Source organism: Bombina bombina, chromosome 10 (assembly GCF_027579735.1).
Source record: "Bombina bombina isolate aBomBom1 chromosome 10, aBomBom1.pri, whole genome shotgun sequence".
Lineage (NCBI taxonomy): Eukaryota > Metazoa > Chordata > Amphibia > Anura > Bombinatoridae > Bombina > Bombina bombina.
The window spans coordinates 60,465,491-60,493,231 of NC_069508.1; the positions used below are offsets into that span (position 1 = coordinate 60,465,491).

The window sequence follows — 27,741 nt, forward strand, 5'->3', positions numbered from 1 at the left end:
TGCTTGTGGCAGTGACCATGTGACAGCACAGGAGAGCTCAGCAGCTGGGTATATACTTGTTTAAACTGTGTCTGTCACATCAGGACAGAAACTCAGCATATATTTCTGATGAGAAAGGTTGGATATTTTATTTCTACACATTTACAGTTATGGGGAAAGTAATGCAATAAGATTATGCATATACAGTATATTTTCTTTTTTTTTTTTATTACGAATAGTAACAGCTTTAATTATATTCTGAAACTGTAGAAGATTGTATAACACATATTTATGATAATAATACTCATTACACTGCATATTATGTGTCTTTTGCAGGATAGATATGACATACCATATTATTATTAATTTAAAATATCATTAGTGTTATATAATGCATGTTTCACTGATATATGTAATCTTGTGGATTGTTAAAATCCTGATTTGATATATATTCCAAAATATTGTTTTGCCATATTACTCATAAAAAGATAATACATATCCCAAGTCTTTCTGGTATTATTTTTATTATTACTATATAAAACAAAACTGTGTATATGTTTAATAATATGAGATTGTTCTGTATCACTGTGTTTCACATAATAGTGGGTTTGCTACAGTATCATATGGAAGAATGTATTTTATATTGTTAATATTGGCAGAGAATCTATATTTGCATGCATAAGCTCACCACTAAACCAAGATTTTTGACTGAAGGGGTACAATTGCATTTTATTCTATTGAAATATAGTTATGTTTTATAAAGTAGCATTAACATCTTTTTGCATTATTGTCAAGCAATTGTCATTTTATGTATACATTTCTCAATTATTTCTTATTTAGAATATGTTTTAGATGAATGCAAATAAATTAACTGTAGAACTGTGTAAAACTATCATAATACGCATGAGAAAACAAAAATCAAGGACATTAATGTGTCAAATCTACCCCATATTTCATAGTTTAAAATCTGTTCCCTTTGCATCTTTTGGTATGGCGTCCTGTATTCTAGTGGGAAATTTAAATGTGAAACGTGTACAAAAATAAAATGCGTTATTTATTTATATATTTGTGCGTGTGTATTTATATGTAAAACAATTATGTTTATCAAAGAAGATTGAAATATTATTTAAACACCTCCTTATGCTATTCTAAAATGAAACTGATAGAAACGTCTGTATATTTATGTGTTTGTGTGTATATGTTGCGGGTAAAGTAAGAAATTGGGTAATCCAAGCATTACCCGGGTCAACCTGACATTACCCAAGCATCTGTGTAATGTAATTCCCCCATCTACACAATTTTTTTTGCCTCTGTCTGAGGGGTTGAAGGGGTAATGCTAGGATTACCCAATTTCTTACTTTACCTGTAAAGTTTTTTATATATATATATATATATATATATATATATATATATATATATATATATATATATATATATATATATATATGTGTGTATGAAAAACATTAAAGCCTCTTTTTATTTGTTACATCTAATAGATGAATGTTTGTTTATGTTTGTAGCAGGGGATTCAATTTATTCTCTATTATTTTCAATTTATTGGTTGCTTGCAGAATCCATTGCTAACTCTTGACTCTAGAAGATGATCTGCGTGCTGCCCAGACTCTATCTCGGCAGTATCAGTGATGCGGCAGATATTCCACGGTTGCAAGAAGCTGGAATTACCCATGTTTTGACTATTGACAGTGAGGAGCTGATGCAGATAGATACGTTCCACACCAAATATGTTCACTTGTTGGATGACTCAAGTGCAGATCTCCTGAGCTGTTTGCCAGAATGTTTACTCTTTGTAAAACAAGCCCTGGAAGTGTCTGGGTCATCTGTGCTGGTTCACTGGTAAGCTTGGTACTTTTTATTTACGTATTGGAATCAGGATTTATGGTAATGAAAAAAACGCAATACGCAAAATGACTAGATTCTTAAAGTGAAAGTAAATTGTGTACCTTTACAACACACTACTGCATTGTCTATATCTCTAACAACAAAATCGCTATATTTTTTTTAAATAAAATTATTGATTTAGTTATTTATTTGATTACTTTTATCGTTGTTCTGTTCTGCTCCTGACTCCTCCCATCTTCTACTTCCTATTATTTTGACTGTTTACGTATAGAGCGGTCCCACCCGCTCCATACGTATCAGAGATGCGCGTTCCCAAGGACCCTTACTATTGCGCATGCGCGATTCAAACACTCTAACCGCATTGCGCATGCGATTGTCACTCTGCCCGGTCTCAAGAGCGCATGCGTCTACTTCGAAAGTTGTGAAAATAAGAACAAGCCAATGTTAGCATAAAATAAAATAAAATCGTTGGTTTTGGCTTTCACACGGACCGAGGCACTTGCATTGCAATATGTCTGCAGATGACGTATATGATCACTCAGGCAAAAAAATGATGCGCATGCGCGAATCGGCTACGCGCATTCAAGCCTAAACAAAAGATAGTATGTGTAACGCATGCGCAGATGCAAGAATAAGGTGATGATGTTGCTGCACGGCCGCCTATCGGCCAGAATTTCAATTGGCCCACATAAAAACGTGATCAGGAAGAAAATAAGAGAAAAAAAACGGGTTGTTTTTAGCGACGGAAAAATTACTAGTTTATTACAGGTAAAACTTGATTTTAACACAAGGAACAACAATTTCATGAATGAAAGTCCTATTGATTTTAAAGCTAAAATTAAATTACGGTTAGCAGCAAAGTAAAGTTTACTTTCACTTTAAGTATTACTGGAATTGTGATGATTATTAACGCGTCTTAAAAGTGTAAAAAGAAAATGCTTTAATGCTTGGAGCATTTTATTTTTGCATCATTGCTTTCATATAACTGTTTCATTGCTTGCATATAACTGCGTCAGTGTTATCCCTATAACCTATTTAATGGGCATACCCCCTGGCTAATATTAAAGAGATGGTAAGCTTAGCCGACTTCAAACTTGTATTCGGATAAAAAATAAAAAAACTAAGTGGACTTTTATTCATGAAAACATGCAAACCGCTCGTTCTATTTAATTATTTAGTCAGAAATAGTTGAATTTTAATATACTTTCCTCCTCCTGTACCACGGCCGCCATTGATTTTTCATCCCACGTCATGTTTTGACATACCAACAGCAACACTGATATCATCAAACACGCCCTAAGTTAACGATGCGCATGCGCTAGACATTGGATCGATGACTGACAGTACAATAACATGTATTTGGAATGAAACGCATGCGCATAGCTAAAGTTGAAGATTTACATTCCAATATAATGACGTTGCAAGGGGTGGTTCTGCTCTCTGTCCGGCTATAGAAAATAACAGGAAGTAATGACGTGGGCAGAGGAAGGAGCGATAACGCTCTGTGAGTAAAACATTATTTATTATAGAATACAATCAAATAAATAAGGAAAAAACATAGCGATTTACGTTAGAAAGAACTGAGGATTAATAATGTTTCCCAATTATTGAAAATTTACCATCACTTTAAAGGGACAGTAAAGGCAACTGTGAATAACTTTACTATAAACATTGTTGCAAACACTGCTGCCAGATTGGTAAGAACTAGGGTTGCCACCACAGCCATGTTTTCCTGGACACTTACACATGCTGCAGGGTGTGCAGAGGGGAACATGAATTGTGCACCTGGCCCGCGCGCACATAGTGACCCTCTACAGCACTGTTCATGTTCCTGCCTGCACACCCTGCAGCATGTGTTACTCATACGTGTCCAGGAAAACATGGTTGAGGTGGCAACCCTAGTAAGGACACGTGCACGCTCCTGAGCTTACCTGCAATTACTCTTACAAAGAATGCCAAGAGCAGAATTGACAATAGAAGTAAATTTGAAAGTTGTTTAAAATTGGATCTAAATCATGAAAGAATTTTTTTTTCATATCCCCTTAAGTGTTTTCTATGTATGTTGCACACTTTATCATTTGATCAATTTATGTTTAATGATACAGTTAAAGGGCTATAATAGTCGAAAAATGACATATCCTCACCCTACATTACTTTGTGTTTAACCAAGCTTGCAGTAGCAATAACCAGCCACTTGTAATTGGCTGGTTAATTATCACACTCCTGCAAACTAGCAAATTTGCCCGTTTGCGGGCAAGCGATAATTTAGCGCTCCACTTGTAATCTAGCCCTAGATAAATGCTAGATAGAATGATGCAGTCAAAGAAAAGATTAGTCTGAGAATAACACATTAATATATTTTGTAGAGCTTCATTAGCTGTTTAAATATTGACAAAATAAGTGTAAAGTTTTAGTGTTATAAAACAAGGATTGTTCTGTGCTTCCATTTTTAACAGGAACTAAACGGCTCACAATGTCAGAATGGAATTACAGCAAAAGGGGACAAAATAAATAATGAAAGTATATTGCAGAGTTTTTTTATATATATATATATATATATATATATATATATAAAATGTATCATTTTATATTTCCATCTCATAGTGTTTAATGTCCCTTTAATGAATGTTATAAAGACTATACACATTCTCATCCATGCACAGCTAAGTGGCACAGCTTCACATTTTTGGAGATAGTAAAAACCTAGGTCACATGGAATAAAAATATAAATGGGGCCAGATACTGTTTATATGCTTTACACCGGTAGTATAACCATAGAAGTTCTGCTAATCAGCCCTTAAAGGGATATTATAGTGCAAAAATGGTGTGCTCAGATTCATTAGAGCAGGTCATTTTAGCACTAACAACCCTGCAGTGCTATGTATTTACCCCCAAAGGGAATAAACACATAGTTAAAGTACTGTTCAAGACCAGATGGTGATACAATCGACAGGTGCACGATCCAGCTGTGCAACTGACGCTGCTGATTGGCTTAGTGTGTGTTCAACCTACAGCATTGCAGGGTCACTAGTGCTAAAAGACATGTTTTTACGAATTAGAGCATGTCATTTTTGCAATATAATGTTCCTTTAAAAAAAGGAATGAAACAATTTTTTTTTTCTTTCATGATTCAGATAGAGCATGTTATTTAGGCATAAGAGCAGCAATACATTACTGGGGGCTAGCTGCTGATTGGTGGCTGCAGTTGTATGTCTCTTGCCATTGGCTATCCAGTTGTGTTCAGCCTGCTCCCAGAAGCGTATTGCTGCTCTTCAACAAAGGATACCAAGAGAATAAAGCAAATTTTATAATAAAAGTAAATTAGAAAGTTGTTTTGTCTATCTGAATTATCAAAGAAAAAACTGTACTGTACATTTAAGGTTCAGTTGTAGACAGACATGCACTTCCTGTCTACTTTAAAAATCAAAATAAACAGTTTTATCTAACGTGTGTAAATAGTGCTTTTTCATATGTAGGATTTATTTTTGTTTACTGTGCTTTATAAATTGACATTGTATTCTAATAATAAAGCTTGAACATTTTATTCTTAAAGGGACAGTCTAATCCAAAATAAACTTTCATGATTCAGATAGAGAATGTAATTTTAAACAACTTTCCAATTTACTTTTATCACCAATTTTGCTTTGTTCTCTTGGTATTCTTAGTTGAAAGCTAAACCTAGGAGGTTCATATGCTAATTTCTAAGCCCTTGAAGGCCGCCTCTTCTCTCAGGGCATTTTGACGGTTTTTCACAACTAGAGGGTGTTAGTTCATGTGTGTCATATAGATAATATTGTGCTCACGCACGTGGAGTTCCTATGAGCCGGCAGTGATTGGCTAAAATGCAAGTCTGTCAAAAGAACTGAAATAAGGGGGTAGTTTGCAGAGGCTTAGATACAAGCTAATCACAGAAGTAAAAAGTGTATTTATATAACAGTGTTGGTTATGTAAAACTAGGGAATGGGTAATAAAGGGATTATCTTAAAACAATAATAATTCTGGTGTAGACTGCCCCTTTAAATAATAATTGCAAGTGATGTGTTCAACCTATCCAAAGAATTAGAGAATTTTATTATTACACTTGAATAGGCCTTTATATCCAGCGAATGTTTATTTTAAAGGGACCGTCTACACCAGAATTGTTATTGTTTTAAAAGATAGATAATCCCTTTTTTACCCATTCCCCAGTTTTGCATAATCAACACAGTTATATTTCTATATTTTTTACCTCCTGTGATTATCTTGTATATAAGCCTCTGCAAACTGCCCCTTTATTTCAGTTCTTTTGACAGACTTGCAGTTTAGCCAATCAGTGATGGCTCCCGGGTAACTTCACGTGCATGAGCACAGTGTTATCTATATGAAAAACATGAACTAACACCCTCTAGTGGTGAAAAACCTGTTAAAATGCATTCTTAAGAGGCTGCCTTCAAGGTCTAAGAAATTAGCATATGAACCTCTTAGGTTTAGCTTTCAACTAAGAATACCAAGAGAACAAAGAAAAATTGGTGATGAAAGTAAATTGGAAAATTGTTTAAAATTACATGCCCTATCTGAATCATGAAAGTTTTTTTTGGACTAGACTTCTTGGGAAAAAAAATGAAAGAAAATAATGAGTTCCACATGCGGCTATAGTTAGAGAGTGCATCAGGATACTAAATTAAAGGCATTTTCTTGTTTTGTTTTCCTAAAGAAGGGCAGTTCACAATGTATTTAATTTTTTTTTTTTTTTTTAAACTGTACCTGTCCTTAGAAATGACATTGTTTTCTTGCCAGACAGGGGAGGTAAATATAGGGCACAAAAGCCCAAGGTGGCACTCGACAAATTTGCTGGAATTCCACCTCTGGGGTCTATTGCTTGGATTCATTGTCTGCAATTGTAGTGTTTTTATAAATATTTTTATGAATCCATGGTATATTTTAGTAATGCACACATTCATAAAGTTTACCACCCCTATTCTATATGATAGCATGAGAAAAATGGCAATGTATTTGTACTGACTGAATCGGGCGGGCTGTGGCGTTTGAGCAACTGCCTTAGAAGTGTTAGTTGTGACTGACCTTGGGAGAGTACTAGCGCAGTGCCGTTCTGTAACACCATTATTTCATTATCAGCATGTGCTGTCCTTTTTATGTTGTCTGTAGCAGTAACCAGGAGGGAACAGTGTATTAAAGGGACACTAAATCCAAACATTTTCTTTCATGATTCAGGTAGAGAATACAATTTTGAACAATATTTCAATGTACTTCTATTCTCTGATTTGCTTCATTCTTTAGATATCCTTTGTGGAAGAAATAGAAATGCACATGGGTGAGCCAATCACACGAGGCATCTATAAGCAGCCACCAAACAGCCTATCTAGATATGCTTTTCAGCAAAGGATATCGGGAGAATGAAGCAAATTAGATAATAGAAGAAAATTAGAAAGATGTTTAAAATTGAATATTCTTTCTTAATCGTGAAAGAACATTTTTGGGTTTCATGATCTTTTAATCTCTCAAATGCCAGTAAAACACATACGCCTAGATTACGAGTCTTGCGTTAGCCTTAAAAAGCAGCGTTGAGAGGTCCCAACGCTGCTTTTTAACGCCCGCTGGTATTACGAGTCTGGCAGGTACAGGTGTACCGCTCAATTTTTTTCCGCGACTCGAGCATACCGCAAATCCCCTTACGTCAATTGCGTATCCTATCTTTTTAATGGGATTTGCCTAACGCCGGTATTACGAGTCTTGGAAAAAGTGAGCGGTACAGCCTCTTCTGTCAAGACTGATACCGCATTTAAAAGTCAGTAGTTAAGAGTTTTAGGGCCTAACGCCGTAACATAAAACTCTTAACTAAAGTGATTAAAAGTACACTAACACCCATAAACTTCCTATTAACCCCTAAACCGAGGCCCCCCCGCACATCGTAAACACTTAAATATATTTTTTAACCCCTAATCTGCCGACCGGACATCGCCGTCCCTAACATCGCCGACACCTACCTACATTTATTAACCCCTAATCTGCCGCCCACAACGTCGCCACCACTATATTAAATGTATTAACCCCTAAATCTAAGTCTAACCCTAAATCTATCCCCCCCTAACTTAAATATAATTTAAATAAATCGAAATAAAATAACTAAAATTAACTAAATTAGTCCTATTTAAAACTAAATACTTACCTTTAAAATAAACCCTAAGCTAGCTACAATATAACTAATAATTACATTGTAGCTATTTTAGGATTTATTTTTATTTTACAGGCAACTTTGTATATATTATAACTAGGTAAAATAAGTACAAATTTACCTGTAAAATAAACCCTAACCTAAGTTACAATTACACCTAACACTACACTATAAATACATTTATTACCTAAATTAAATTAAACTAATTACAATTAAATAAAATAAACTAAAGTACAAAAAAACCCACTAAATTACTAAAAAAAACCACTAAATTACAAAAAAATAATAAAATAATTACAAGAATTTTAAACTAATTACACCTACTCTAATCCCCCTAATAAAATAAAAAAAGCCCCCCAAAATAAAAAAAGCCCTACCCTATACTAAATTACAAATAGCCCTTAAAAGGGCCTTTTGCGGGGCATTGCCCCAAAGTAATCAGCTCTTTTACCTGTAAAAAAAAATTACAATACCCCCCCAACATTAAAACCCACCACCTACCCAATCCCCCCTTAATAAAACCTAACACTACCCCCTTGAAGATCACCCTACCTTGAGACGTCTTCACCCAAACGGGCAGAAGTGGACCTCCAGACAGCCAGAAGTCTTCATCCGATCCGGGCAGAAGTCTTCATCCAGATGGCATCTTCTATCTTCATCCATGCGGAGCGGGTCCATCTTCAAGCCAGCCGACGCGGAGCATCCTCTTCCAACCACATCCATCTGAAGAATGAAGGTTCCTTTAAATGACGTCATCCAAGATGGCGTCCCTTGAATTCCGATTGATTGGCTGATAGGATTCTATCAATAGAATGCGAGCTCAATCGCTGATTGCATCAGCCAATAGGATTGAACTTCAATTCTATTGGCTTATTGCATCAGCCAATAGGATTTTTTCTACCTTAATTCCGATTGGCTGATAGGATTCTATCAGCCAATCGGAATTTAAGGGACACCATCTTGGATGACGTCATTCAGTTGGATGTCGTTGGAAGAGGATGCTCTGCGTCGGCTGGCTTGAAGATGGACCCGCTCTGCTCCGGAGGGATGAAGTTAGAAGATGCCGCCTGGATGAAGATTTCTGCCCCTCTGGAGGTCCTCTTCTGCCCGGATCTGATGAAGACTTCTGGCCGTCTGGAGGTCCACTTCTGCCCGGTTGGGTGAAGACATCTCAAGGTAGGGTGATCTTCAAGGGGGTAGTGTTAGGTTTTGTTAAGGGGGGATTGGGTGGATTTTAGAGTAGGGTTGGGTGTGTGGGTGGTGGGTTGTAATGTTGGGGGGTTTATTGTTTGTTTGTTTTTTTTGTTTTTGTTTTTTTTTTACAGGTAATAGAGCTGATTACTTTGGGGCAATGCCCCGCAAAAGGCCCTTTAAAGGGCTATTTGTAATTAAGTGTAGGGTAGGCATTTTTATTATTTTGGGGGGCTTTTTTATTTTATTAGGTGGATTAGATTAGGTGTAATTAGTTTTAAAAAATTGTAATTATTTTATTATTTTCTGTAATTTAGTATTTTGTTTTTTTTCGTACTAGTTTATTTAATTGTAGTTAGTTTAGGTAATTAATTTAATTATAGTGTAGTGTTAGGTGTAATTGTAACTTAGGTTAGGGTTTATTTTACAGGTAAATGTGTTAATATTTTAACTAGGAAGTTATTACATAGTTAATAACTATTTAATAACTATTGTACCTAGTTAAAATAAATACAAACTTGTCTGTAAAATAAAAATAAATCCTAAGATGGCTACAATGTAACTGTTAATAACTATAATGGCGGTGGCGGTGTCCGGAGCGGCAGATTAGGGGTTAATAATAAAATGCAGGTGGCGGCGATGTCGGGGGCGGCAGATTAGGGGTTAATAAGTGTAAGATTAGGGGTGTTTAGACTCAGGGTTCATGTTAGGGTGTTAGGTGTAGACATAAAATGTGTTTCCCCATAGGAATCAATGGGGCTGCGTTAAGAGCTGAACGCTGCTTTTTTGCAGGTGTTAGGTTTTTTTTCAGCCGAATCAGCCCCATTGATTCCTATGGGGAAATCGTGCACGAGCACGTTTAGCCAGCTTACCGCTACCGTAAGCAGCGCTAGTATTGAGGTGAGATGTGGAGCTAAATTCTGCTCTACGCTCACCTTTTTGCGGCTAACGCCGGGTTTAAAAAAACCTGTAATACCAGCGTTACTTTTTAGGTGAGCGGTGAGGGAAAACTCTGCGTTAACACCGCACCCCTGTTACCGCAAAACTCGTAATCTAGGTGATGGTAACTAAGGCGTATATCGCTTCTTACACAGTTTTGGTTTGGGTTTTTGTTTAAAAATAAGTCCACACATCACTTTTTATAAAAATATGTATACATAGGGGTATTATAACTCATGTATTACTGTTTCCGGATAGCACATGTAAATATTCATGTCTTTATTGATTGGCTTTGTTCTAGCAGCCAATTATTTATTGCATTTTTTGCCCGTCCTTTATGGATCTCTTTCTTTTCCAGCCATGCTGGAGTGAGCCGCAGTGCTGCTGTAGTCGCCGCTTACCTGATGAACACCAACAAGCTAACATTGGAAGATGCCTACGCAAAGCTCCAGACTCTCAAAGCTGACGTCAAGTAAGTTTTTTATTCTGTGTACTAAATCAGGGCTTGGCAAACTTAGATAAAACGTAGGAGCCAGGCATTTTTTTAATTTTTGTTTAGGTTTTGGGAACCAAGATAGATCTAGGTGGCCCTGCCCTAGGGTGTTAATAAATAACTGAAATATTCAGCTTTGTATATTGGACATGTTTGTTATAATGAACATGCAGCACTGTACAGAATTAAAAAACTGTGCGAATATTATGCGTATATTATTTGGTATGTTCAGCAGTTGTTGGATTTAGGAATGAAACCCATATAATCCTAGCACTACAATTTGAGTGATTTAAACATGGGTAGCAAGTATTTCTTGCTGTTATATACTTTTGAGGTACCCACGTACTCTCTCACTAACATATCTTTTAAATATGCTGTTTTTTTTATTAAATACAATATACCAATATGGACCATGTTCTTGATTAACTCTGTAGGGAAAAATTGCATATTTTTCTTTTCTTTTTATTCCTATGATTGCTAATATCTTGTCTCGTGATTGCTTTAACCTGCACTTCTTAATTAGCTATTAAAGGGATATACTTAATTAGCTATTAAAGGGATATACAATTTTTTTAATTTTTTTTTCCAGTTTTCTTCTATTATCAAATTTGATTTGTCCCCATGATATTCTGTGTTGAAGAGATACCTAGGTAGGCATTTGGTGCACTAAGTGGCAGGAAATAGTGCTGTTATCTAGTGCTCTTGAAAGTAGATAACATTCTTGTAAAACTGCTGCCATATAGAGCTTCAGAAATGTGCACACTTCTCTTTGTATCTTTTGTTGCAAAAGCTGTGACAAACTCAGAACAAAGACAATGTTCTAATAGAAGTAAATTGTAAAATTGTTTACAATTGCATGTTCTATATGAATCATGAAAGATAAATGTTGGATTTTGTATCGCTTTAATTCCACAGGAGAATCCTATTAGATTAAATGAATGGCACAATTATTTTATACAGGAAAAAAATCAGAACTATAGGATTTGTGGCCCCAGGAATAAGGTGAAATAAAAATGTATGCTTTTAGGTGGTCAATATGGAGATGAGAACAGAAGACAGAGGGTACCCTGAAACCTTACCTATATCTGACCCTCTACCACTATTTTTAGGAAATCTGTTGTGTGTTTTATAGCCATACATTTATTTTTGGCCCTTAATGCCTCTACAACATTGATCTGTGGCCCCCGTGTGTTAGCTTTCAATGACCCGATCCCATCATTGGAAATCATACGATCGGATGAACAATCGCATGATTTCAATTTGTCAAATTAGTCCTGGCGGGAAAGGGTTAACCACCATAGAAAATACTGCAACCCCTTGTAAAACATCTGACAAATTTGTCCTGTCTAGTGTATCTTCTACTTAATTTTATTGTAGTATCTCTAAATGATCTGTTAGTTTTTGTTTTTTTTAGGAAAAATTAATTTTAATTACCCCATTCTTTGCATTTATTTTATAATTGTTATTACTTTAAAAAAAATCCATGTTTATACTCTTTAAAGATAAGTGGCAAAATAAACTTGTAGGAAACCAGGCTGACAAACCAACACCAGCACTCTTCAACCACCTTCACCCTGATGGTCCTAGGTCCTTTAGAAATGTCTCTACTCTCTTCCTGGTTCAGTTCAGAACAAGGTTACAGAAAGTTGCTCCTTCAATCCATTGACCAATTACTGATGTGCTTTGTGTCGATGAACTTGATCACTGCACAAAATGCTTCTGATTGGGCCATTCCTCCCTTTGTTTTATATATTTATTATTTATATATTTATGCTATAGAACAACAAAACTCTGTTTTGAAAACATGATTTTCATTTAAATAACCATTGAAAAGTAAATAGTTTATACGTTGTATTGCAATTTTGTTGATCTGCTTTTAATAAATATTTATATTGCAGAATTAATGAGGAATTTGTAAACCAGCTTTCTCTTTATGAAGCAATGGGCTGTGATGTGGATATGACGAGTGCAGGTTACAAACAGTATCGCCTACAAAAAGTGACAGAGAAGTACCCAGGTGAGTGTCACAGGGCCGATGATCAAAAACTCGCCAGCATGGAGATAAATTGTGTAAAATCTTTAGGATCTTTTTTAGATCTTATATTGTAATGTAGTGGTCTCACCGTCACACCCAGGATCCTGCATAGTGAGATAAATAGTTCTTAAAGGGACACTGAACCCAAATGTTTCTTTTGTGATTCAGATAGAGCATGAAATTTTAAGCAACTTTCTAATTTACTCCTATTATCAAATTTTCTTCATTCTCTTGGTATCTTTATTTGAAATGCAAGAATGTAAGTTTAGATGCCGGACCATTTTTGGTGAACAACCTGGGTTGTTCTTGCTGATTGGTGTATACATTCATCCAACAATAAAAAAGTGCTGTCCAAAGTACTGAACCAAAAAAAAAAGCTTAGATGCAAGAGAGCGAAGAAAAAGTGATAATAGGAGTAAATTAGAAAGTTGCTTAAAATTGCATGCTCTATCTGAATCACAAATGAAAAAAATTTGGGTTCAGTGTCCCTTTAAAGGAACATGAAACCCAAATATTTTCTTTCATGATTTAGGTAGAACATACAATTTTAAACAACTTTCCAGTTTACTTTTATTATCAAATTTGCTTCATTCTCTTGGTATTATTTGTTGAAGGAGCAGCAATGCACTACTGGTTTCTAACTGAACACATGGGGGGAGCCAATGACAATCGGTGTGTATGTGTGTGTGTGTATGTGTGTGTGTGTGTGTGTGTATGTATATATATATATATATATATATATATATATATATATATATATATATATATATATATATATATATATATATATACGCAGCCACCAATCAGTAGCTAGAACCTAGGTTATTTGCTGCTCTTGAGCCTACCTAGATAAACCTACAGGAGAGGATAACAAGAGAAGAAAGGAAATTAAATAATAGAAGTAAATTGGAAAGTTGTTTAAAATGGTATGCTCTGTCTAAATCATGAATGTCTAATTATGACTTTACTGTCCCTTTAAGTTAAAATTTACATTTAGTACATTATTAGAGGGACCTCGCCATACTGACAAGACAAGAACTTTAGATCATCTGGCCCGTAGTTTGTAAGCATTCTTTATTACATTCGTTGGACGTCATTCCCGTGAATACCATGTCTCATGATGATATAGATATTGCAGGATATCCGTGAAAAAAGTACATGAAAGGGACATTAAAGTACAAGTAAAACTTCAATAGATTGGATAGAATATGACATTTTAAACAACTTTCCAATTTACTTTTATTATCAATTTTGCTTAGTTCTCTTGGTATCCTTTTTTAAAGAAAGACGATAGGTGAGCTCAGGAGCGTTCACGTGTCTTTAGCCATCTGGCAGCAGTTTTTGCTACAGTAATACATACTTACAAACCATGCTGCCATTGAATACTTTAGACACTCAATGGCAGCAGAGTTTGCAACTATGTTTAAAGGGCCATAATACCCAAATGTTTAAACACTTGAAAGTGATGCAGCATAGCTGTTAAAAGCTGACTAGAAAATATCACCTGAACATCTCTATGTAAAAAAGAAAGATATTTTACCTCAAAAGTTCCTCAGTAGCCACATCCCATTGTAAAGGATTTCTAAGCAGCAAATTAGTATGTCTGTCCCGGGACGGCGGAAGGGGCGAGCTTACGTGCACTCTCATCTTATTTCCCTATTCAGTGTAAGGAAGTTTGCTATGAAATCTTATGAGAGTTAAGTGAAATCTCATGAGATCACAGTAAAAGAGTTCATGACCTCAGCACTGCTGATGCTGATTGGCTGCTGTTCATTTCTTCATTTTTTTTATTTTTTTTTACCTGCAGCTGGGCTGCAGCTGAGTATAACATTTTACACAAAACTCACTCTGCTGAGCTGAGGAGATTGTGAGGTAAAATATCTTCCTTTTTTTACATAGAGATGCTCAGGTGATATTTTCCTGTCAGCTTTTTACAGTTATACTGCATCAGTTTCAAGTGATTTAGCATATGAGTATTATGTCCCTTTAACATTGCTATAAACTTTGTGGCAATTACTGCTGCCAGGTGGTTAATAACACGTGAATGCTTCTGAGCTCACCTAGGATTACTGTTTAACAAAGGATACCAAGAGAATTAAGAACAATTGATAAAAGAAGCAAAGTAGAAGGTTGATTACAATTGCAAGTTCCATCATGAACATTTCATTTTGATTTTACTTTAAACTTGGAATTGTTGAAGGGATATCAAAGTAATACATTGATGTTAACCCCTTAATTCACATATATAAGTATCTCACAAGGGTGTATAAAGATCTGTGTGCGTCTCAGAGAACCCATCTTTAGACCACTGACCTTTCTCTCAAAGTGAATTTTATACGGCAGTTGCATGGAGCCAGTTGGCTGCATGCATTCTTTACCCCATAGCTGCCTGAACCAATCAGGTTGCCTGTAAAGTAACACAGCATATCATAGACCAAAATAAATTTAGTGCAAAATATTCCCATTTGTTAAAGGGATATTACAGCCAAAATTGAAATACACCTGCACATTTTACTTTTGCTTAGAGCAACTTTTTTACAATGTACTTGTATTTGCTTTTACTGGAAGCATGTTTTTTTTCTCACTACACAGCTAATATATACACTGACACTGGGTAAATTATAACTGCCAGGCCACTGAACAGGTGATGTTACAGAATTTGAGTACATTTGACCTACAATGCATGCACCTGTAATAATCTGTACTTACAAAACAGGAATAATGTGTAATTGTACCCCAGCACATATAGTAGCATTCTGGATAATCGTAAAATGGAACTCAGAATAAAAATTCTCCCAAGCTGTTTTGTAAAAAGATAGATAATCCCTTTATTACCCATTCCCCAGTTTTGTATAACTAACACGGTTTTATTAATGCACGTTTTACCTCTATGATTACCTTGTATCGAATCCTCTGCAGACTGTCCCCTTATCTCGGTTCTTTTGACAGACTTGCATTTTAGCCAGTCACTGCCCTCTCATAAATAACTCCACGGGCATGAGTACAATGTTATCTATATGCACACATGAACTAATGCTCGCTAGCTGTGAAAAACTGTCCAATGCATTCAGGTAAGAGGCAGCCTTCAAGGGCTTAGACATTAGCATATAAGCCTACCTAGGTTTAGCTTTGTACAAAGCAAACTTGATGAGAAAAGTAAATTGAAAGTTGTCTAAAATGACATGCCCTATCTGAATCATGAATGTTTAATTTGGACTAGACTGTCCCTTTAAAGTAAAAATTAAACTTTCATGATTCAGATAGAGCACATCATTTTAAACAACTTTCCAATTTACTTCCATTATCTAAATGGCAACATTCTTTTTATCTGCACACTTTCTGAGGCACCAGATCCTACTGAGCAAGATTAACAGGCTATATACGTATATGCATTTTGTAATTGGCTGATGGATGTCACATGATGCATTAGGCTTAAAAATGTAACTAACTTTGACATTTGACAGAAAAACGTATGCTACATCAAAATGATTCAGCAGATGTGAGAGTACAATCTATTTTGTAATAAAATAAACTTAAATTATGCAAAGCAAAATATCGAGAAGACAATTGCAATCATTTTAGCTAGAAGTTAACCCTTGGCTCAGTAGGAATTAGGCACATGCATTCGAGTAGTATGTAGCTTCATTCGGCTCTTTTTGGAGCTAGAATTGTTTTGTGTAAAAGTGCAACAGACACAGATCTGGATTTGCACAAAGCCATATGACGCTACCAACAGCTTTATTCTGCATTTGTTTAAATATACCAATGCATAATATTATTTATTTTACACTACATGTAATACATTAACCATCGTACTAGGAAAAATTATTGCAGTAAAAAAACAATTCGTATAATTTACAATATGAAATTTAGATAATTTAAACATAATTAAAGGGGCATGAAACCCAATTTTTTTTTCTTTCATTATTCATACTGAGCACACAATTTTAAACAATCTTCCAATTTACTTCTATCATCTAATTTGCTTAGTTTTCTTTGTTGAAAATCATACCTAGGTAGGCTCATGAGTTGGGAGCTAGCTGCTGATTGGTTGCACATATACGCCTCTTTTCATTGGCTTATCAATGTGTTCAGCAAACTCCCAGTAGTGTATTGCTGCACCTTTAATAAAGGATACCAAGAGAATGAAGCAAGCTTGCTAATAGAAGTAAATTGAAAAGTTCTTTACAAATGTATGTTCTATTTGAAGAAAGAAAGAAAATATTTGGGATTTCATGTCCCTTTAAGCAACTGCATTATTGTGATAAAGAAAATTCTGTAACGTTAGTTTTTGTGGTGGCGAGAAATTGATGTGGTGATTATTATTATGATAAATTATTTCCTCCAAATAATAGTGAATAAAGGAAATTAGTAAATGTATTCATCTTATTGGAGTAATATCCCCACGTAAGGAAACATTATTATAGTTTTGTGTGAAGATGGGGAGTGGGAAGATATTTAGGGGCCAATTTATCATGGCCCGAATAGAGCCAAATACCCCCGTTTCTGCGCGAGTCTTCACGCTCGCCGGAACCAGGAGTTAAGAAGTAGCATATCATGTATGCCAGACATTGATAAATCAGCCAATTAGTCTGTACGATGCTGTAGGTTTTGGAGTCTGCTTATGTTAACCCCTTCTGATCTAGGTGTAATACGACCACCATTTCTGCAAGGAATTCCCTTCCCCCAATGTATGGTGTGCTCCATATTTTACGGATAGGCCTGTATGTAAATGTTGATCCAACCTTTGCCACGTGTTTTTTCAACCTCATGCAAGAACATTTGAATAACCATGCACAATTTATAGGGCTAGTTAAATAATAATCACCCATTGTCATTTTTGTACCATAATACATTTAAAAAAAATAAAAAAAATAAACAGCTTCCTGTTGGGCTGCTAAGTTGTTTGGTAATATTTTTGAAATGTACATAGTATAGTTTAGTCATGGCTATCACTATTACTTTGGCTCCAGTGTGTATTATTAAAGGGACACTAAAAGCCAGAATCTTTCTGTCACGATTCAGAAAGACAATAGAATTTTAAACATTTTTTCACTTCTATTATCTAATTTGCTTAATTATCCTGTATTCTTTGTTGAAGCAGCATTGCATTACTGGGTGAAACAATAACATGAAGCATATATGTGCAGCCACCAATCAGCAGTTCCCGAGCCTACCTAGGTATCCTTTTCAACAACTGATACCAAGAGAACAAAACAAATTAGATAATATAAGTAAATTGGAAAGTTGACTAAAATCAATTGCTATATCTGAATCATGAAAGAAAAAATAAAATTGGGTTTCCTGACCCTTTCTAAATAAGCAATCTTAATGTTAAAAGTAAATTGCATGCCCTATTTGAATCGTAATTTGGACTTTACTGTCCCTTTAAATTTAATCTCCATGATTAATTTCTTGTTGTGAGATAAATAATCTGAATTTGTTCTCTTTTTCCATCCTGTAGAACTTCAGAAGCTGCCAAAAGAGGTCTTTGCCTTAGACCCCAATTCTGTGGGGCAAACTACAGATGCCCTCTTCAGATGTAGAAAATGCAGGTAGTTGGTTTATAAGTTGAATTCAAAAGTAGAGACAATTGTAATGTGGCATTCATATTACATACACACATATATGAGAAAATCTATGTGTGTATGTGTGTGTGAGAGATCATCAGTATGTGTAAGTATGAGAGCATGTGTGAGTGACAAAGCAGGTGTGTGTGTGTGTTAGAGAGATCATCTGTATGTGTAAGTATGAGAGCATGTGTGAGTGACAAAGCAGGTGTGTGTGTGTGTGTGTGTGTTAGAGAGATCATCTGTATGAGCATGTGTGTGTGCATATACGTGTGTCTCGGCATATCATGGCCACTGCCTCACCAGCCTCTGACCTCACCGCACGTCATATATATATATATATATATATATATATATATATATATATATATATATATATATATATATATATATATATATATATATATATATATATATATATATATATATATATATATATATATATATATATATATATATACTTCACATCACTCACAGGACTTGATTCAAAAACGTTATTTATTCATAAACAAATTACTACATAAGGTCGATGTTTCGGCTTATAACTTAAGCTGTCTTCAAGACCAGAAATTGAAGACGAAGTCAAGAGCTCAGCGTGTCGAACGCCATTGGAAAAGCTGCACAATTAGTTATTCCTTTACTGTATCTTCATTTGAGTGGCATGGAAGTCTGATGGGTGTGCAAACCACATTTTGTAGAGGTGGAAAATGATTGTGACAAAGTTAGCAGGTTTTATGCATTATAACATTTCAGAGGTGAATTTTATAGACGTCCAGGTTTGTGACACCATTTATCATCTTAAACACCTTTTATATATTGGATACTTATAATTCTTTAAGATAGGGTTTACAAATGTGTTTGAAACGCAGGATTATAATCAGCAACCAATACACCCTTTTTAGTACCTGGGCTGAATTCATGGGCATCTGCAGACATTTTTCCAGGAGGGGGGAAAAATAAAGCAAAATACCCTAAGCATAATAATATTGCACAGTGCAGGTGCAGGGTGGCAGTCACTGTCAACCACATTGAGTTTAGCACCCGTAGAGAGTGGGGGCGGAGTAACTATACAACACCACAGAATTTCTTGATAAAAAGTCTTACTTTATTCTTCACAGATAAAACACATCATGCAATGTTTCAGCCCCACTGGCCTTAATTTGATATGCATGATTTACAGGGACAGTTCACCCCAAAAAATTCTCCCATTTAAATTGTTCCCAATGATCCATTTTACCTGCTGGAGTGTAATTAAATTGTTTAATTGTTTACAAGTAGCTCCATTACCCCTATTTTCGCCTTTGAAATAGCTGATTTAGCTTGTGGTTTCCCAACCTATACTGAAAGTTTTGATACTGAAGTCTCAGCTATTGAATAGCCTAAGTAACACAGTCAGCAGAATAAATTACACTCCCAGTGGGGTCCAGGATAGTTAAGTAATAAAATGATAATTTTCCATTGTTCTCTCTATGTATTGAGCTTTAGTTTTCCAGACAAATATAAGATAAGGAAGCAAATGTGTGTACACAAAGTGATAATATAATGAGATATATTACCTGAAGCTCAAACCATTTAATAGGCTGTGGTTTAAAAGCACAAAACCAGCTACTTCATATACACAAATAAACCTGAAAATGCAATTTCTCATACATTTTATACTCTGCAGCTGGTATAACAAGTCAATGAAAATACATTCATATAAAAACAATTTTACAGTGTACTGTCCCTTTAAGGCCAGTTGGGCCAAAACGTTGCATAATTTAGTTTTTATCTGTGAAGAATAAAGTAAAGACTTTTTATCAAGAAATTCTGTGGTGCTGTAGAATTGCCTATGTCTTGCTGTACTACTTAGGGGGAAGCAGTAACCCCTTCTATGTGCACCCAATAGTTATAGAAAGATTGGTGACTCGAATAGTGCTGCGCACAGAGTGAAATAAATATTGGTAGTAGCAGTAGTGATAATGTAACAAGATATTCAGCAATGCTATCTAAGGAGTAAAAAAAAAAGTGAAGACAGACATAGGTAGAGTGAGATAAAAAGACTGGAGGACTCTGCTCCCTGGAGAGCTTAAGAGGTTTGAGCATTACTTTTTACTACAATTAAAGGGACACTGAATCCAAATTTTTTTCTTTAATGATTCAGATAGAGCATGTAATTTTAAGTAACTTTCTAATTTACTCCTATTATCAAAAAATGGGCCGGCATCTAAACTTACATTCTTGTATTTCAAATAAAGATACCAAGAGAATGAAGAAAAATTGATAATAGGAAAGTAAATTAGAAAGTTGCTTAAAATGTCATGCTCTATCTGAATCACGAAAGAAAAAATTTGGGTTCAGTGTCCCTTTAAATGTTAAAAATACCCTTTAAAGGGGCAATGTATTTCATTTTCCCTGTGCTGTCTGACACTTTTTTTTCTAAATATACTGTAAATACAGACTGTATATGGAGGCATATATTATGGAGGTGTGTATATTGGGGTATTATAGTTGAGATATGGTGAGAGGTCCCTAGGGCCCATTTAGCTTTTGCATTGCTTTTTGGTAATTAGAAGGCCGCTAAATTCCGCTGCGCACCACACTTGTTTTATGCCCAGCAGTGACAGGGTTAATTAGGAAGCTTGTTGGGAGTTTGAAGGGTTAATTTTAGCTTTAGTGTACAGATCAGCCTCCCACCTGACACATCTCACCCCCTGATCCCTCCCAAACAGCTCTCATCCCTCCCCCACCCCACAATTGTCCCCGCCATCTTAAGTACTGGCAGAAAGTCTGCCAGTACTAAAATAAAATGCTTTTTTTTTTATATATATATTTTTTTAAAATAATATATATATATATATATATATATATATATATATATATATATATATATATATATATATATATATATATTCTGCTGTGTAGGATCCCCCCTTAGCCCCCAACCTCATTGATTCCCCCCCAAAGAGCTCTCTAACCCTCCCCCCACTAACTACTTTCCACCATTTTGACCCACTTTGCATTTAAATGTGTTTTTTTTTTCTTCTTTTTTTCTTCAAATAAACCTCTGTTTTTCTGTAGTGTAGCTTCCCCCCCCCCCCTCTATACCCTACCCCCTCCTCTCCCACCCACAACCGCCACCCACCACCCTCTCCCACCACTTCCACATTATCAATACCGGATCGCGGGTGCATGCGCACACACCCCCCGCGCGCGCTCCGGCCCGCACCCGACACTCGTTTCCGACTGCTGGCCGGAAGATTGCCAGCGATGGGCCGCCCACCCAGCTCACTGCAGCTGCTCCCACCCACCAACAATCGGCACCATCGCTGGCCGATGCAGAGAGGGCCACAGAGTGTCTCTCTCTGCATCAGTGTTTGAAAAAAGGTATTGCAGTGATGCCTCAATATTGAGGCATCACGGCAATACCTTGAAAGCAGCTCACTTCCAGCCGCTTTAAACCCCTATCGACGTACAGGGTACGTTGTTGGTCTTTAAAGACCAGTTTGTGTTTGATGTACCCTGTAGGACGTGTGTCGTTAAGGGGTTAAATAAACTGATACTATTTAGTAGTATCTATCTGTTTATCCAAATATCTACAGTTTAGTGGAGAAGATATCTCACACCCTACAATGAGACAGATTTTAAAGAGACAGCATTTTTTTTCCCTGCTTAGGTGAGCCAGTGGCTCCATCATTGACTCAACTCACATGTTCTTGTCCGGAAGTCGTATAACTCTGGTTTTCAGAGGTACTTTGAGGACTGAATTAGGAAATTTGTCTTTCTCTGGTAGGTACCCATTAGCTAAGGAATCCATTGTGTGTGTTCTCTTCTCAGACGCTCCTTGTTCAGGGTAGGAAGTATTCTAAATCATGCCTTGGGGTCTGGCTCTGCTGCATTCACCCACAAGCGGGTGACCACTCTTAAAGCCAATGATTCTACAAACTGCACTTCCTATTTTGTGGAGCCTGTTCAGTGGATGGAAACGTCGCTGCTGGGGGTGATGGACGGACAGGTAAGCCCAGAGGTGTAATGAGCTACTTTTTTAGTTTTATGCTGCATCATTTTCTCTTTTATGTATGATAATACTTTAATGTGTGGTTCATTTGTTTCTAATTGATAAATAACATCTAATAAAGATATAATGAGAAAATATAAATATGTAAGTTTAAAATACTTTATGCACAATTCCTCCCATGCACTTTGTTACTCTGCACGTTACTCCACACACAACTTTCCAATTTACTTCTTTCATCAAATTTTGCTTGGTTATCTTGGTATTCTTTGGTGGAGCGTGCACGTGCCTATGGCAGCAGTGTTTGTAACAATGCTATAAACAATGTTGCAAACACTGCTGCCAGATAGCTAAAGTATTGTGCACGCTCCTGAGCTCACCAAGGATTACTCTTTAGCAATGGATACCAAGAGAACTAAGCAAAATTGATCACAGAAGTAAATTGGAAAGTTGTTTTAAATTGTCATGTTCTATCCAATCAAGTTAATTTTAATTTTGAAACAACTGTCCCTTTAAGACATTTTAGAGGCTTCTGACTTCAGTCTGTACTTTCAACCAATCCTGTAGTGTTTATAAAAGCAGGGGAGTTGCCATACTTCATTTAAAGGAGTGCCCATAAGAGATATTAACAAATAAAATAATTGCAAGATATTAAATGTACAAATTCTCAGCACATACAAATGACTTAAAACATCATTATTTGTGTAAAATGTTTTTTTTAATTAAAAAATCATCAAAGCAAAATAGAAATTAACCATAAATGATGATCGTCCCCTAAAACTCACACAAACATCCAAAATAAAACATTCTTGCGTACAAACATCTGTTTACCTGGAATCTGTATATACAAAAAGAGAGACGCGCTCAACCTTGGAACGAACAATAGCGTAATAACTTGTTCTATGGCCTAGTTACCACCCTAGGAGCAGCCTCTTTTTGATTAAAGGGATAGTAAACCCGATTTTTTTTTTTTTTTTTTTTTCTTTTTTTTTCTTTCATGATTCAGATAGAGCATGCAATTTTAAGCAACTTTCTACTTTACTCCTATTATCAATTTATCTTTGTTCTCTTGATATCTTTATTTGAAAAGCAGGAATGTAAGCATAGGAGCCGGCCCATTTTTGATTCAGCGCCCTGGCTAGTGCTTGCTTTTTGGTGTCTAAATGTAGCCACCAATAAGCAAGTGCAACCCAAGTTCTGAACCAAAAATGGTCCGGCTCCTATGTTTACATTCCTGCTTTTCAAATAAAGATACCAAGAGAACGAATAAAAATTGATAATAGGAGTAAAGTAGAAAGTTGTTTACAACTGCATGCTCTATCTGAATCATGAAAAATTTAATTTTGACTTTAGAGTCCCTTTTTAACATTTGCCTTTCACAGAGAAGAACTTTCCTGTAGTATATCAGTCTGGTGGTAACTGGCCATAGAACAAGATATGACGCTATTTTTCGTTCCCTGGTTGAGCACTTCTCTCTTTTTGTGTAACTTTAATTTGTCCAGAGGAGAGCTACTAAAGTGGTACTTGGTCTAAAAATGTAAACTTCCCAGGAAAGGACTAAATAATATCTATAGCTTATAGGAGAGCAGGGAAAGAGGTTATATGATAGAAACATTCAAGTATATTAAGGGGATTATAAAGCCGAGGCTGGGAGTATTTTTCACAAAAAGGGCAATTTCAGAATAAGGGATCATGATCTCAAGTTGAAGGGAAGTAGGTTCAGGAGTAATTTACACTTCTTCACATAAAGGGTGGTTGAATCATGGAATAAACTGCCGTTACAGCTGGTAAAGACGAACACTGTGAGGGACTCTAAGAACGCCTGAGATAAGCCTAAGGCTATAGTACAAACTACTATTACAATTTAAGGAAATATTAGGCAGACTTGTTGAGCCTACTGTTATCTACCATCAAAATGTTTGTTACTATGTCATCTCATCAGCTGTCAGTGGGAAGAAAAAAGGCAGAGGATGTCAATATCTTCACATAAATTAGTTCATTATGCAGTATTCAACATATTGTCCAAACTTGTTTTAAAAGCAGCCCCATTGTGCAATGAAGGAAAAAGTTCTCAACACGTCAACATTGTAAAAATAGTCAATAAAGTTGTCCAGGTACTACCAGGAAGTATATTTATGCAGCTTGTTTCTGTTCAGTTATACAATTACTATAAAACAGACTGGACCCTTTATCCAACAATTCAATTTTTTATTCCAATCACTTATAATATTTTTTAGTAATTTTGTATGTGCTGGGAATTAGTAAATGTAATATTTTAGATGTATTGGCTGCATCCATCCCTGGGGACTATTTTATAGTGTTAACATAAATGGTTTAAATATGTGTAGTTAAAAAAAAAAAAAAAAAACACACAACCCAGCAACTTTGAAGTATACTTTTAATTATTTATTTTATCTCTTTTTCCTAGAATTTAAAGGGACAGTCAAGTCCAAAAAAAACTTTCATGATTCAAATAGGGCATGTTATTTTAAACAACTTTCCAATTTACTTTTATAACCAATTTTGCTTTGTTCTCTTGATATTCATAGTTGAAATCTAAACCTAGGAGATTCATATACTAATTTCTTAGACCTTGAAGGCTGCCTCTAATCTAAATGCATTTTGACAGTTTTTCACCTCTAGAGGGTGTTGGTTCATGTGTTTCATATAGATAACATTGAGCTCATGCATGGGATTTTACAGAGGAGTGAGCACTGATTGGCTAAAATGCAAGTCTTTCAGAAGAACTGAAATAAGGGGGCAGTCTAGGGTTGACACCCGCCCCGGTTTCACCGGGACAGTCCCGTTCTGAGGCTCTGTGTCCCGTGTCCTCCCGGAACTAGACTCAAATGCCCCGGGCTGAACGCTCCCCTGGCGCAGCAGTGAGCACAGACTTTACAAAAAATAAGATGGCCAGAGGAGCGCTTAGCGCGGGGTTACTAACCGGGTAGGTGGAGTCTGCAGGAGAGACGAAGCATGATGTGGGAGGGGGAACAGAGTCCAGGAGGGGAGTCGTCACATCCTACAGCAGACAGAGAGGACGTTGCGCGTGCGCGCCCGCCCACCAGTTACCCCAGTTACCCGCCCACTAGTTACCCGAGTCCGGTCACACGGGTTCATGATGACCCCAAGCTTAGCAATCCCAGGTAATGCGCGGTCTTATCTCCATCTTTCTCATCTCCAGACACTGCTCCAATAATTTTGTAAAGTTTTTTGCCCAAAAGTTAGTGTCAATTATATTTTCTCTTAAACTTGTTAATCTGAGTTTAGCTTTTCTATTAATTTTCTCGGCTATACTTACAGCACTATTTTACTTGGTTTTGGGGTTTCAACTTGGGATAGATATATATATATATATATATATATATATATATATATCTATATATATATATATATATATATATCAAAGTGCACTCCAAACTTCACTAAAACTAGCCTTGGGTGCAGCAAACAGAGTATGCAGTATTGAGGAAAAAAGCACACTCCAAATCAGCTCGAAAACGTTCACAGAATAAAGTGGATATTAATGTAAGTCCTTTGGATATATATAATGTAGCAGAGAAGTGCACTCTCACTTAAACGTCAACTACCAGGGTGCTAGTAGATAATAATAATAAACAGCATACAGAAGAAACTTGCACTCGCTGGATTTTTCAAAAACAGATTTTACTTGTGACCGTGTAACGTTTCGGGGATAATGTATCCCCTTCCTCAGACGTCTGAGGAAGGGGATACATTATCCCCGAAACGTTACCCGGTAACAAGTAAAATCTGTTTTTGAAAAATCCAGCGAGTGCAAGTTTCTTCTGTATGCTGTTTATTATATATATATATATATATATATATATATATATATATATATATATATATATATATATATATATATATATATATATATATATATATATATATATATATATATATATAATTTCATAATGAATTTGAGGCCGTGACAAGCCATGCCCCAAGCCACACACCCAAGCCATGCCCTCCACGCCCACTTAAATAGTGTCCATAAATTTTTTGGGCAAAAGGTGGCAACCCTAGGACAGTCTGCAGAGGCTTAGATATAAGGTAATTACAGAGGTAAAACATGTATTATTATAACTGTGTTGGTTATGCAAAACTGGGGAATGGGTAATAAAGGGATTATCTATCTTTTAAAACAACAAAAATTCTGGTGTTGACTGTCCCTTTAACTAGATTTCACTGGGTTTCCATAAAGTAATGGGCATTGTCGTGTTGAAATGTAGGTTTTCCTCTAATCTTTCTCTTCTACTGAGGAGAGTTAGTGCCAGATATAAAACAAGCAGTAAAGGAGAGTGTGTATCTTCAATATTTAAACAACTAATTAAAAAAAATACATCTACGTGCGATTATCAGGCTAATCTTTGTTTTTATTATAGCATTATACCTAGTATTTATTTACTGTTAAATATCCCTATAAGATAGAACAGTGGTATTCTTGCACATAATATTTCTTAAAGGACCTCTAAACACAGTGCAATAACATAATCCGTAAATGCAATTTAAAAAGACAATGCAAAAAACACTTTGAATTACATATGAGTAGAAGATTTCTTTCTGACAATTTTTAAAGTTAGTTCTATTTTCCCTCCTACTGCATCATGTAACAGCCATCAGCCAGCCAATCACACAATGTATATAAGTATAATCTGTGAATTCTTGCACATTCTCAGTAGGAACTGGTGCCTCAGTAACTGTGCACATAAAAATACTGTGCAAATTTAGATAATGGAAGTGAATTGGAAAGTTGTTTAAAATGTATGTGTTCTATCTGAATCTTGAAAGTTTAATTTTGACTTGAGTATCCCTTTAAATAAAATAACTGATTCTGTTTCAAGTTGATCGTATGTTGTTTTAGTAACTGAAATGCCACTAAGATTGCCATTTTCCTTTTAGCTGCACTGTCTAATAATACCCTTCTCTTCCAGCTCCTCTGCCCTAAGTGCAGCTCCAAGTTGGGATCCTTTAACTGGTATGGAGAGCAGTGCTCCTGCGGGCGATGGGTAACTCCGGCATTTCAGATTCACAAGAATAGAGTGGACGAAGTGAAAGCCATTCAGATCCGCAGCTTACAGAAAAGCAAGACCTGAACAAGAGACAAAATCTGAGCACTGAGCGCTCTACTTATCTACAGATAAAATTCAGCAACAGTCAGTTAATACAGTTCGCTTTGGGACAACAAGGGTTTGAATATGCATTAAAATGTATTGATCCCTTTTGAGAATGCTGCAAATTGGAGATTGGATTATTATTAAATATAACTCTATGTTATTACTCTGTTTAAAGATGGTTTGAATTTTTTTTTTTTATGATAAGTAACTCATTCATGGATTAGTCCTTTTATCCATATTTTTTTATATTGTTTGAAAAATAGCTTTGTATTTGTCATCTCTCGACCAATAATTACTTGCCAGGTTGTTGGTCTTTTAAAGAGACATTTCAATAATGCTTAAATAAAGAATGACCTTTTTGAAATTTGAA

General features: G+C 35.8%; 1 protein-coding gene across 1 annotated transcript; it reads left to right on the forward strand.

The window, feature by feature from the left end:
* On the forward strand, positions 1-27,741 carry LOC128641453 (dual specificity protein phosphatase 12). Its single transcript, XM_053694094.1, has 7 exons — positions 1-117; positions 1,551-1,833; positions 10,500-10,613; positions 12,533-12,651; positions 18,134-18,224; positions 22,056-22,233; positions 27,189-27,741. The coding sequence occupies exons 2-7, from the start codon at positions 1,580-1,582 to the stop codon at positions 27,348-27,350; spliced, it is 918 nt and encodes a 305-aa protein (XP_053550069.1). The 5' UTR covers positions 1-117; positions 1,551-1,579; the 3' UTR covers positions 27,351-27,741.